Source organism: Ostrea edulis, chromosome 10 (genome assembly GCF_947568905.1).
Source record: "Ostrea edulis chromosome 10, xbOstEdul1.1, whole genome shotgun sequence".
NCBI classification, from domain to species: domain Eukaryota; kingdom Metazoa; phylum Mollusca; class Bivalvia; order Ostreida; family Ostreidae; genus Ostrea; species Ostrea edulis.
Genome location: NC_079173.1, coordinates 18,189,218 through 18,202,557, shown reverse-complemented (window position 1 = coordinate 18,202,557; position 13,340 = coordinate 18,189,218). Strand labels below are relative to the sequence as shown.

At 37.2% G+C, this 13,340-nt stretch overlaps 1 protein-coding gene across 1 annotated transcript in view; it reads left to right on the top strand.

The window, feature by feature from the left end:
- The first annotated feature begins 1,615 nt into the window (after window positions 1–1,615).
- The window catches only part of LOC125666421 (organic cation transporter protein-like), a 15,628-nt gene continuing 3,903 nt past the window's right edge, over window positions 1,616–13,340 (top strand). The window contains exons 1-7 of the mRNA XM_056152157.1: window positions 1,616–1,929; window positions 4,718–4,913; window positions 5,109–5,209; window positions 5,832–5,986; window positions 8,700–8,868; window positions 10,235–10,456; window positions 12,818–13,041. Of these exons, the coding sequence (XP_056008132.1) occupies window positions 1,787–1,929; window positions 4,718–4,913; window positions 5,109–5,209; window positions 5,832–5,986; window positions 8,700–8,868; window positions 10,235–10,456; window positions 12,818–13,041 (1,210 nt within the window). The 5' untranslated portion in view covers window positions 1,616–1,786. The remainder of the gene's footprint in view (window positions 1,930–4,717; window positions 4,914–5,108; window positions 5,210–5,831; window positions 5,987–8,699; window positions 8,869–10,234; window positions 10,457–12,817; window positions 13,042–13,340) is intronic.

Sequence of the window (13,340 nt, the reverse complement as noted above, 5' to 3'; positions counted from 1 at the left end):
CAATCTCATAATTCCTACAATGTATAAAGATAGAAAATAAAGAGTTCGGCAAATATGAATCCCTGGATATACCAGCTGTGGTATCAAGTGCCTATGAGTTGTAAACATCCTCTGTCGACCGGCTACACCTGCCTCTGGTACATCCAGGGTCCGTGTTTACCAAAATCTCTATTTTGTATTCCTTATAGGAGTTCTAATTCTTGTTCGTTATTTTCACGTTTTCATTCATACTAGCATTCGTTCGTAGGACAGATAATTGATTGCATCCGGAAAGACATGGCTGAATTTTCAAAGAAAAATTGGTAGCTCTTACACCAAACAATGGATGTCATGAACAAAAATCGCGTAATGGGCGATAAGGAATTGTCAAGCTACAAACACAAATGTAGGTCGATATCCCGAGACTATCGTATTTAGCTGGTGTTATCTTAATGACAATGAAATTGTATTGTCAGGACGTTGACCCACAGACAATGAACTAGTGAAAACAATTTTGTAGAGCAGATTAAAATTGCGGAGAAGATCACGATCTTCTTGAATTGAAGCAATTCACGTCCATATGAATTCGAGGAAAACAAAAGCTTAATCCATTATACAAAACCGATTTCTATAATATACATGTGTGCTGTTATAAGAGTTGTGTTTGTTTGTTGTTGATTGGGGTTTTGTTGTGATAGAAAACATGAATGTGAATGTAATTCTTTTATAAAAGATAGTTCTATGTCATTCATTTTCTCGTTTAAGAGTGAAATGAGCCCACACTCATAAGGTAATATTTGAAACCAGTAGAAAGTCAGAAACCTTACAAATCCGATATTCCACTTGCATTTGCCATGTTATGGGTAATGAATTTGCTTGATTGTGGTATCAATTAAGATACATAAAATGATAAATCTAAAATTAATTAAAAATTCATTATGCATTATCACGTATGTCACTGCTCACGCTGAATATCGATATATGTACCTTAGAAGTGTGGACGGAGAAAAGCGGTAAATCTTTTAATTCCTATAAAGAATGCTAAGTCAAACGTAGCGCTAAAATGGACTCCTAGACACATCAGAAGTGGGATCAGCTACCTCGGAGGATATTTCATTTACTGTTAGTGTCTCTTTTTTGTACCTACCACGTTTTACTCATAAACGTCAATCAAAAGAGGACCTGGGTTTAGATAAGTCATGAGTACATCTTGCTTGTCGTAATAGGCGACTAAATAGGACCGTAATATCCGAGTTATCGTATCACAGCAGGTGTGGCGCGATAAAGACCCCTCCCCGCTCAAAGACCATAAGCGCCTTGCATAGGCCTAAAATTTGCAGCCCTTCACCGTCAATGTTGACGTTCCCATATGAGTGAAAAACTCTTGAGAAGGATGTTAAACATTATACAATTAATCGATTAATCAAAAAGGATAATAAACAGATTTTCTAAATGATTTTCGAACAACCGTCGTATGTCAGGCAATTTCAGTTGAAAGAAATTTTACAAATACGAAAAGAAAACTAGTTTTTGAATTGAAAAGTAGTTCATATTTTCATATCTTCCCACGGTCTGACTGTGGAGATAAAAGATCTGTTAATAGTGGTAAATGACCTACATATCTGGTGACTTCCAAACACAACATTGTGTTACAATCACAGTGTCTGCACCACATGCTTAGACACATAAATATATGTACAAGCACACATCTTTGTGTTGAATGCCCTTCGACGATTTTATACGGATACTTAAGATAAATAATTATTTGTGATATCGGTACCATCTAGAGGAATACGAATTTTTAATAATGAATTATGATGACGTTATTGAGGAATTGGGTTCTTTTGGAAAATTTCAAAGACGTGTTCTATTCCTGATCTCGGTACCATGCCTTCTCACCGGGTTTGGGGCTCCAGCGACGAGTTTTATCTTAGGAAATCACGAACACAGGTAAATCTCTCTTTTCAATACTCCACCATTCTAATACCACACACCTGATAAAGATATTGATATGTTTAGCAGATAACCACCCCGATTATCCATGAATATCTAATTGATATGTTGGAAGTGTCCTTCTTAAAAGAAAGGCGAAGACAACGAGAAGTGATTAATCTCATAACTCCTACAAGGAATTCAAAATAGAGATTTGGGCAAACACGGATCTACCAGAGGTGGGATGAGGTGCCTAGGAGGAGTAAGCATCCCCTATCAATCCACACCCGCCGTGAGCCCTATGTCTTTATCAGGTAAACGGAGTTATCGGCATGAAACAAGTCAGATAGCATTTGACCCAATGATAGGTTGTATTGGCAAACTGGATTGTTAAAAGTAACGTTAACCAAATCATCAGACGAAGATCAACCAGATTATTCTACTTCAAACAGTGTTTGAATATTTCATGATTCCTTGAATCACAATACCCGTGTCTATCTTAGGTTTTCTCTTTGATATCGTTCACGGTCGATTTGACATTTAATTCTTTTACAGTGTTTTAGAATTAATAAATCTAAAATTCTCTTACCGTTTTTATAATCCGAGGTTTTCAACCGATCGGTTTTCCGTAAGTAAGTTAAGGGAGCAAAATTTAGGCTGGTGTTAGGTATAATTAAATATTTATATTGATTATTTACTTCTGGTTCGTGCATAATTCTTTTCAATGTTTCCAGCCTCCTCAAAGAACATTCTGGTTTTAGATTTAATGAAATTAAATTCAGAAAATTACGTTATCCGTTAATTATTGATCATTCATATCGTATTGGGGGAAATTATATACTGAATAGAACTGCCGGTTCATCTTGTGACACACGGGGTACTCAGACAATCTTCACACTCTATGCATCCCTCCAATGATGATTGAGGCCGATGCTTCATTTTCAGTGAGATTCTCCCAGTTATAATCTACAGAAATCCAGTGACTACCGCTAATCATCTCTAAGTACATCTAATGTTTTCCTGTTCGTCATTTTTGTATATTGTATATTGTTTAACGTCCCTCTCGAGAATATTTCACTCATATGGAGACGTCACCATTGTCGGTGTAGAGCTGGAAAATTTAGGCCTATGCTCGGCGCTTAAGGCCTTTGAGCAGAGAGAGAGAGAGATCTTTATCGTGCCACACCTGCTGTGACACGGGGCCTCGGCTTTCGCGGTTTCATCCGAAGGACAGCCCGATTTAGTCGCCTTTTACGACAAGGAAGGGGTACTATTCTTGCCCGGATCCCCACTGGATTGTTGAGTGCTTATGTAAACTTTTCCCGTTATATTTACATGTAAAATTCATCATCTTTGCAAACAAAATTTGATTCCTTTCCCCTTGTTATGGCAGTAGTAAAGGTAAGTGGAAATGTAAGGTTCAAACGATGAATTGAATCCAATTATTGAATGACACCCCTTCCCGTTTTACGATATAGATTTTTTAAGCTATTGTGTTCAAACCTTATCTGTTATATCAAATTAGCTATTAATGCTGGAGTTGACTGGTTACATCTGTCGTGAGCCCTTTATCTTAATCAGGTAAATAAAGTAATCTGTAGTCAAAATCAGCATTAAAGAACAGTCTAAAGATCGGTATGGAACACACCAGACAGCATTCGACCTCAGGACATGTTGTATTTGCAAATGAGATCACTATAGCGACATAAAATTGGTAAAATGCTGACTTCAAAGAAGACTGTTGAAACCCTTCTAACATCAACTGATTTGTCAGTCATTTAAGAGTGATCATATGAAGAACATGCTCTCCCGTATCGAATCAGTTGCGAGACATAAACATCATATGCAGATGCCAGAGAAATAGTGCTACATAAACAACAAGGGATGCTTACTCCTCCTAGGCACCTGATCCCACCTCTGGTGTGTCCAGGGGTCCGTGTTTGCCCAACTATCTATTTTATATTGCTTATAGGAGTTATGAGATTGATCACTGTTCGTTATCTTCGCCTTCCATCTATGTTCCATAAATTATCCAAATGTAAAGCAGATATGGAAGACGCTGTGGTGTCTTTATTTCGAAATCAGTGGGATAGATTAATTGACATATGAATGAATTTGATCAAATGATAGGTTTTATTGGAAAACTAAAGCAATGTAACGACTGTTAAGAGTAAAATTTCATTAATATCTATTATAGTTAAAGTTCAATTAAATTCCTGAATGTTCAGCAATGATAGATTAAATCACCTGCACATAATTGAGTCTGACAGCTCACTTCCCATTTTGTTATTCTAATCTGAAACTCTCTAGCTTTTGTCTCTGTATAATTATTAAGCTTGTCACCTTATCAATGTTAAAGTTAATTGACTCATATCCTGTCCATGGAAATGTTGATTTGAAACAAGACTTTCAAAAAGTCTAGTCTTTGATTTATCGTGAAGAATGGCCGTGCAAAGTGTCGAAAAGTCCTTGATATATTTTGATTTGGAGTTGGAAGCCAGATCAAGAGAAAATTCCTTCTCATGTTGAGGCTTTTGAATAAACTGTGACTCACAGACATTTCAATCACTGAATAGTCCAAGACGGTAATGCGGGTACTTTGATTAGTTAATCTTATTTGACATCAAACCATTGTCCGCCTTCCAATTGTTCTTTTTATCACATTCTTGCAAATGATGTGTGATACTCGCATCTATAACGCGACCAATGATTGATTTGGATCACAGAAAGAAATGAACAGGACCACAAGGTGAAAGAAAAAGTAGGTGATTCAGATGAGTAATTCTTGGGCTTCCGTTGTACCCAGGTGTAAGCTTCCATTCTACGAGAACGATACATTTGCTGTACAGTCGGAGACACATCTAGAGATTATAAATGGAACAATACCTAGAAATTCCGATGGTACCTTGTCAAAGTGCACCATACTGGTCAATGGTACAGAGACGAAGTGTTCCGAATGGGTGTACGACCAATCACAATTCAAGCGGACTGTTACATCGGATGTGAGTTGTTTTATTTATCATCATGAAGCAAACGAAATAGAGATTGTGTTATTATTGATGTTTCCTGAGTTGTAAATTATCTAATATTAATCGTTTCTTCCTTTATTGTAATAAAACAAGAACCATTTTCTATGTGTATATTTTGCAATTAACTTGATTAGGAGTTTCGGTACTTTCTTCGAAATATTCTTACAGTTTAATTTAGTTTGTGACAATCTGTACATCCGATCTCACCTCAAAACATCATACCTGTTTGGATTTCTCGTGGCATCCATGATATCGCAACTGGCTGATGTGTAAGTATGCATTAAAGTTTACTATGTTTGCCCAATTATTTATTTTGTATTGCTTATAGTAGTTACAAGATCGATCACTGTTCCTCATCTTCAGCTTCAATATTTTCTTGCTCTTTTGCTTTTGAAAAAAGAGCACTGTAGATAATCAAAAATACGAAAATCTGAAATTGTCTCTAAAAGGCAATTTGAATTATATAGCAATAATGTATTACCTCTTTGGGAAAGACATGTCTGATCTCGACTGAGATTCGACTTAGGTGAAAGTGAATTTTCAGACACGAATTACATGTATGAAGGACTGTTCTGAGATTTAGTGAAGGCGTCAGTCAAAATATTTAGCCAAGCCGAATCTCAGCCGAGATTAAGACATATCAAGCGTGTATTTGTATGTAAAACCTATACGGTGCCAATTTTGATGCACAAGATGTATCTTCATTGATGCTCAACCGAAATTTTTGAAATCCGAAATAACAATAAACTTGTCAGAGCTATTATGGGGAAAAACAGAGTGCAAAAAAGTGGAGTCAAATTCGTCTAAGGATAAGAGCTATGCATGAGGGAGATCATATTTAATTTTGAAATGAATTTCTAAATATTATGTTGTGTATCTTTCTTGTGACAGAGTGGGTCGCCGGATCATGCTGCTGGCCATTGGTACCATCAATGTCGTCGTCGTATTCACTGTCCCATTCTCCATCTCTATACCAATGTTTGCGACATTGAGATTTTTTGAGGGACTGTGCTCAATGGCTTTTTACCAGGTGTCTTTCGTGACAGGTAGAATTGTTCTTTTTAAAAAATAACACACTTCATGAAGTATGTCGATGTGGAGCACTGCAGTTCATACTGTCATGTATTTTCAAAAATGAAGTTGATTTTTTTCTATATATTTAAATTCCACTTTCATTCTGTCGAAATTCATAGCCTTTATAATAAACGTATTATATTTATTAAGATCCATGCGTGAATTGATCACAACTGCAATACAGTCAGAATGAAATGGCTAGCATTACAATTGGAAAAGATATCAAACGCAAAAATGTAAATTATATTATTGAAATTATGAACCTATTTTCCAAAACGTAAAGTACAAGATTTATAAATGCTAACAATGCTTACATTTAATGCTAGCATTCCTGATTGTATGCAGATATTTGTTTCCCCAAAATTGTCCATGCATTACATCAGGGGTATAAAAAAAACTTTCCATTTTCTTCCTAAATATGAATTGGTACCAATGAATCGTATGCAAGAATAAAGCAGTGGACCAGTCGCGCTGGATAACCAATATTTTACATTTTCGGTGCATTTTTGTAAATTGTTGTCTTTCGTTCAGGTTTTTAATTCTGTGGATAAGAACTCGTATACATGACCCATTTCATCTAACTTTGCATGTTCACAAGGCAATGTTTGTGACACCAAATTTCTATAAATCTTTGACAGATTATGTAGAATATTTTAAACTTAAAATGACTCAATGAGGAAATTCGCCGTATCAGCAACCGGCAATGGCGACTAACAACATGTGTAACACACAACCCTGATGCTATAAACAAATTATGGTCAGTTAATCGCCGAAGATAAGATCTAGGGGATGCACTGATATTTTATTGAAGAGAAAGAGTTTGATTGTTCAGATTATTTCACACTTTTTAATGGCATGTTGAAATCTTTGGGAATATGCTACGAATTCCGATAATCTCTTTCAACAAAATCAACTGAGATGTTACATATGTTCATATATTAACTACATGCAGTTCTTTCCAAGTAACATTGGATACAAATGATTAGAATCGTTTTGGGGTTATGACAGGTTAGCCGGTACATATACTTGCACATTTCCCGAAATACTGAAAACACATTGACTTATTATCAAGACTCATACATGATATTGTAATGAGTGGGTTACCTTCTAAGAATGATTTTGTAAATTTGTTGAAAATTGCATTTGATAAATATAAATGAATGAAACATTATTTGTATTTATATCAATTTAGTGAGGCGTTTTCGATTTCATAGCTAAAGAGATGCAAAAGCTTTTTTTTTAATTAATCAATAGATATTACTTTATATTATGAGTACTTTTAAAAAACGAAACTGAGGGACATGTCACGTTCACGGTTGAATCAGCAAGGTTAATTACTGTCTAGTTTGATGATTGATTGATTAATTGTATATTGTGTATTTGTCGAGACTCTTTCACTCATATGGAGACGTCACCATTGCCAGTGAAGGGCTGAAAATTTAGGCCTATTTTCGGCGCTTACGGCCTAAGAGCTGGGAGGGATCTTTATCGTGCCACGCCTGTTGTGAAACGGAGCCTCCGTTTTTGCGGCCTCATCCGAAGGACCACCCCATTTAGTCGTATCTTACGGCAAGCAAAGGATACTCAGGTCCTATTCTAACCTGGGTTCACGGAAAACGTAGTAATTTGAATAACCACAAATTTGGTCTCGCATAAAAAAAAATTACAAGCAAGTTTAAAAATCACAACTGAAGCATTTGACACGATCACAGACCGCAATTAGGAGCGTACACGTAAACACGTTTTAAAATATGATTACTGCGGTGAGGATAGATGAAGAAGTTGAGAGAGTAGTTACAGCTTTGAAGAGTAGGGACTCGGACAGTTCCGAAACTGAAGAGGATGGGGATACCATAATAGACGAAGTTGAGAAAGTCCTTACAGGTTTGAAGAGTAGGGATTCAGACAGTTCCCAAACTGAAGAGGGTGTGGATATAATAGTTTTGGAGAGGCAATATGGGCAGATTTGAATCTGTAGTAGTGTTAGGGTTGTATTGGGGTGTACTACAACAAATCTTTTTCTAGGTCTGCTTCAACAATAATGGTTGGGTGCACATGGCATATAACAATCCGTCAATATGGAGTATCCTCCACCAACAGGGGAAACGTTGTTTGGGCCAATTCAGATTCGGCGAAAAAGGGGGGATTTTTTAAAAAGAACTTAGCCATAACATTTCTTTGAGTTTCTATTACTTTCATTTTTCTTACATGTAGAATATCGTCACTATTTGTTATCTTCACGTTTTCTTGCAATCTGTAGTACTAAACAATACTGCTTTGATATCCTGGATATACAAAAGAGTTTTTGATATATGTTCAACAATTTTAATAGAATATAACGATTTTATTTTCACAACTGTAAATAATATTTTCTGTGAAATTTACATGTATCCACAGGTAAAATATGGAGTTATTCTTTTCAATTTACTATTGAACTCCTCCATGTCATACGGCACCGTCCTACTGTGTACCATGGATTTTCCAATACAAAATCTACGAATAGTCACCCTTCTGAAATACAGTGATTTCACTGTATGATTAACTCTTAGAACCCCGTTTAGAACTTTTCTTCACAATACAAATATTTTCGAGATGCACAAATTTGGATGAAACAAGATAATCAATTGTCAATTCTTGAACGCATGAAATGGAGAAAATTATCATTTCATTTTCGTTTATTTACAGTAATAGAGTTGGTTGGTCCTTTGGAAAGAATTTTCACAGCCAATCTATCGAAGATTCTCTATTGTTTTGGCGAGTTCTTCCTGATTTTGTTGGTGTTCTTCGAGAGGGATTGGTTCTACCTTATGTTGTGGCTTGCGATTCCGGCAATAACGCCATTGGTATTTTGGGTGTAAGTCTTCTTTATTAAGTTGTTGAAAGTCTCTTAAATTCAAATAAACACTATAAAGGGTAGTCTACAACAATAAAACATTCTGATTTGATAGCCGTTCTTTACACGCTGATTTTGACTGCGGATTACTCCGTTCGCCTTATCAAGGTATAAGACTCACGGCGGATGTGACCGGTCGACAGGGAATGCTTACTTCTCCTAGGCATCTTACCCCTCCTCTGGTATACATCCGGCGGTCCGTGTTTGCCCAACTCTTAATTTTGTATTCTTTACAAAAGATTGATCACTGTTCGTTATCTTCACCCTTGCATTAAAACACAAACGGGTATACCTCATGATTATTGGTCAACGTTGTTTATCTTCCTTTGCCTTCTTTTTTTCTCTTATACCGCATTTCTGATTTATTCGCACTGCATAAGCAGGAATCGCATCAGGTACGTGTTAATATTTCCCCTGACTACCATTAGTACTTGATTTGTATTCCTTGAAATTGATAAAGTAAATCATTATCACATCATACATTGTGTATCAGTTCATTAGACATTTAGGACAAGTTCGAATTCGCTCCCTAGAAAATATATTGAATAGCAAACCAAAAAAATAAATTTGCAGTATAACTACGATTGTAGATTTATAGTGTGGGTGGGTTGGTTGGTCTGTAGGTGTGAGATATCCACTGTATTAAATCAAAATGATGATATTTTGATCATTTCTTTCCATTTGGAACAACGCTAATATAAACTGGTTTCAGAAAATTTCAAATCAAACAGACAACTTTACAAAATTTAAAAAGAAAAAAAAACACACGTTTAGTTAGAAAAATGAAGATAACGATCATTGATCAATTTTATAAATACCATAAAGAATACAAAATATGGAAAACACGGATGCCTGTCCACACTAGAACTAAGATCGGGTGCCTTGGAGGAGTAAGCACCCCTTGTTGATCGGTCACACCCGTCATAAATCTATATCATAATAAGGTAAACGTAGTAATCCGTAATCAAGATTAGTATATAAAAATGGCTTAATAATGGGTAAGAAAAGCATCAGACACCATTCGACTTAATGGCACGTTGAATTTGCAAATAACAGCTTATAAAGACTGCTAACGATCGTCAACGATCATTAGAATTCGATCCAATGGCAGTTTGTATTGGCGAACTAGATCATTATAAAAACTATTCGATTTGCAAAATGTTGATTTTCAACAAGATTGTGGAAACCCCTGTAGCATGAACAGATCTAATTAGAGGTTTATGTGTGACATTGTTTTCCATAAACAACTCCATTTTTCCTGCACATATTGGTAGGTTTAAAATCATATTTCGATAAACACATGAATTACTTTTATTTTAACTGTCAGCCCTGGACTTGTACCGGAATCTCCTCGATGGCTGACGGCCAGGGGACGTACAGAGGAGGCGTCCAAAATACTGACCAAAATGGCGAAAGTCAACAAGGTTCAGAAAAACTTCGATGCCTTCAAGATCAAACGTGAAGCGGATCCAGGCATGATGATTATCGTTAAGGAATTACTTCACTCCAAAGCACTTCTTAAAAGACTTTTCATTGTAGTTGGTAACTGGTAAGTTTAACTTTGAACTGTTTAGATGATTGCATGTTATACTTTAATTGCATATTCTGGATTGACTTCATGATCATGAATATAAGTGACTGCAATGTCTACTAGATTATCATACAGTACAACACGATTAAAGCGAGGAGCAGGGAAAGGATTATTTTCATTCATATTAAATTCGTTACATCCAATATGTTCAAAATTTTATGTGTTTTAAACTACAAGAAATGAAAATCAATTTGTTGTAAGAGTGCATTCATTATAAGCGTGCTGTATCGGTGACTCGGCGGTTACAATGGTTTGCTTTGTGACCCACAAATATTGCAATAATGAGGATGCAAGCCCATGAACAAGAAGTCACATGACCCCGCATTAAGGCAAGCGTTGGCACGATAAAAACAAACTCGGTGTTACAGTACTGACTGTATAGGTGTAAATTTCTTACTTACAGATGAGGACCTCTCATTGTATAAAAACCTGTGTTCCAACATGGGTATATGATTTTAAACACATTGCATGCCATCCATTGCTATACTTATTGGATCTACGTGTATTTACATAAACATTTGTCATATTGTTGCACCACATATTTGAAAACATGTAATTCCAAATATATACGACAGAGCCTATATCATATGGATGCATCGCACCATAAGATGAGGTTTAAAGTCACGTTTCGCAGACATAGAGCAAGGATGGAAGAGCTACTGCTCTGCGCATTTTCAGCTTTGTGTGTAGACTTAGTCCATGGTGCTCCCAAACTTTTCCCCTCAGTCTGTCTACAATTGCCCTGGTCTTGGTGTGTCTGTAGGCCATCACCTCGTCGATGTTTACGTTACGTGACAGAGATTAATTTGCATGCAATTGCTAGTTTCTGGCCGTGTACGGTAATGGCGTGTTCATTGTATGGGCTGTAGGTCTTGGTTAGTGCAGGACTTCGGTCTTCTTGGTAGAAATGGCGATACCGGAGTCATCACAGGTTTTTTGTGAACAGGTCCATGCTTTCCTGTATGTCGAACTGGATACTTGTATTGAGCGCAGAGTCGTCAGCAAACAAAGTCATGGAATGTGTCTTTATGTACCTTCGTCATGGCCTACAATCTCCGGAGGTTGAACAGTCCACCGTCAGTGCGGTAGCGGAAGCGGACACCAATGTCCGTCACGAAAGGCCTCTTTCAGCAATGTGGAGAACACAATGCTGAAGATAGTGAAATCCAGCACGCAACCCTGTTTTACTCCGTCAGTTACAGGAAAATGCTGGGAGTACTCGTCGTCACCCTGCACTCTGGCGTTCATATCGTGGTGCAACTGCTGAACCATTGTGATTAAATTGGAGGGCCATCTGAACTTGGTCATGATCTTACACAACCCACCGCGACAGACTTTATTAAATGCTTGGGTCAGATCAACGTAGATGATGTACTGTCCAAAGTTCTGCTCTTGAAGTTTCTCCTATAGTTGGCGAGCTGCGAGAATCATGTCCACATCATGCAAAGACTGTGGCCTGTGCGGAATCCACACCAGCTTTTCAGTAGTAAGCCGCGTTCTAGATGTGAATTGAGACAAATAAGCAAGATGCGGTCCAGAATCTTTACAGCGATGGAAAACAAGCAGATATCGGGTAGGTATCGCAGTAATTCCTGTTACCTTTCTGTTTGTAGAGATGGCTGGTTGATCCATCCTAGAACAGGCTTGTGTGGCTTTCCATCAGCTTTGGGCTACCAGAGGTATAGATCTCAGCTGGAATGGAGTCGGCAGCAAATGTGTTGCCGCTGGACAAGCGTTTGGTGGCTTTGGCGATTTTATTCTGTTCTTGGGTCTTGCAGAAAGTTGTCGACTTGGTATTTCGGAAGTCTGGCAATGGCTTTATCGTTAAAGGTTGAGGGTCTGTTGAGGACGTATTCGAAGTGTTCTACCCAGCGTTCAAGAATATTCTCTTTGTTCGTCATCAATGTGTTTCCATCTTCATACACAGCGTCGCGAATACACGTCCCCTCTGACCCCACGTCGGTATCAGAGTCTGTGTTGCGTGGTGGCAGTTTATGAGCTAGCTCTTCTACCAGTTTCTGCTTCACAATGCTTGTTAGGAAGCATTTACAAAGACTGAAGTTGCCGAACATTTATGATTATGCATTCATCTTTCACCTACATCAGCATCACTATCCCTACACAAAATATTTTCTTTCAAACTATCCTCATATACCATTTCAAAATATTCACATTTCCTAATGCATGTACCAACACAGAGCTTTGTTTACCATTTGTCCATGTGAAGAGGCACATGAAGAGACACATGACAATTTTCGTAAACATCCCTCCATTATATGTGTATAATTCGATATACGTTCCTTTTCATTTCAAACCTAGGTTCGTGGTGTCTTTCATTTATTACGGTTTAACGATGAATGTTGACTCGCTTGGCGGGAACATATACGAGAACTTCGCTCTACTTGTGTTGGTTGAATTGTTTGGATACAGCGCCATTTTCTTACTGAACTTGACCGGACGCAAACCAATGCACCTCGCGTCCATATTCGGATGTGGCGTGGCATCTATAGGTTCTATCCTGCTCATACTCTTTGCGGAAAACAGTGCGTCATTCCTTTTTTTTTATTTTTTCGTAATTTGTTAACATTAAATTGTTATATTCACTGGTGTCAAGCGTATAATAAACTTTTACTCTGCAAATTTCATTCATCTTTACAAACAGATGTTATGACGTTATTCAATATCGTGACATCACGCTTTTCATTACTATTCTTCACCGTGCAGTTCACATGATTTTGACATAATCTGAGCAAACTGGTATATGATTTGAACATATTTTATTGTATAAGTGCATTTTATACAAACTGTTTGAACACAAGTCCTCTCAACTTACGGGGTTCTC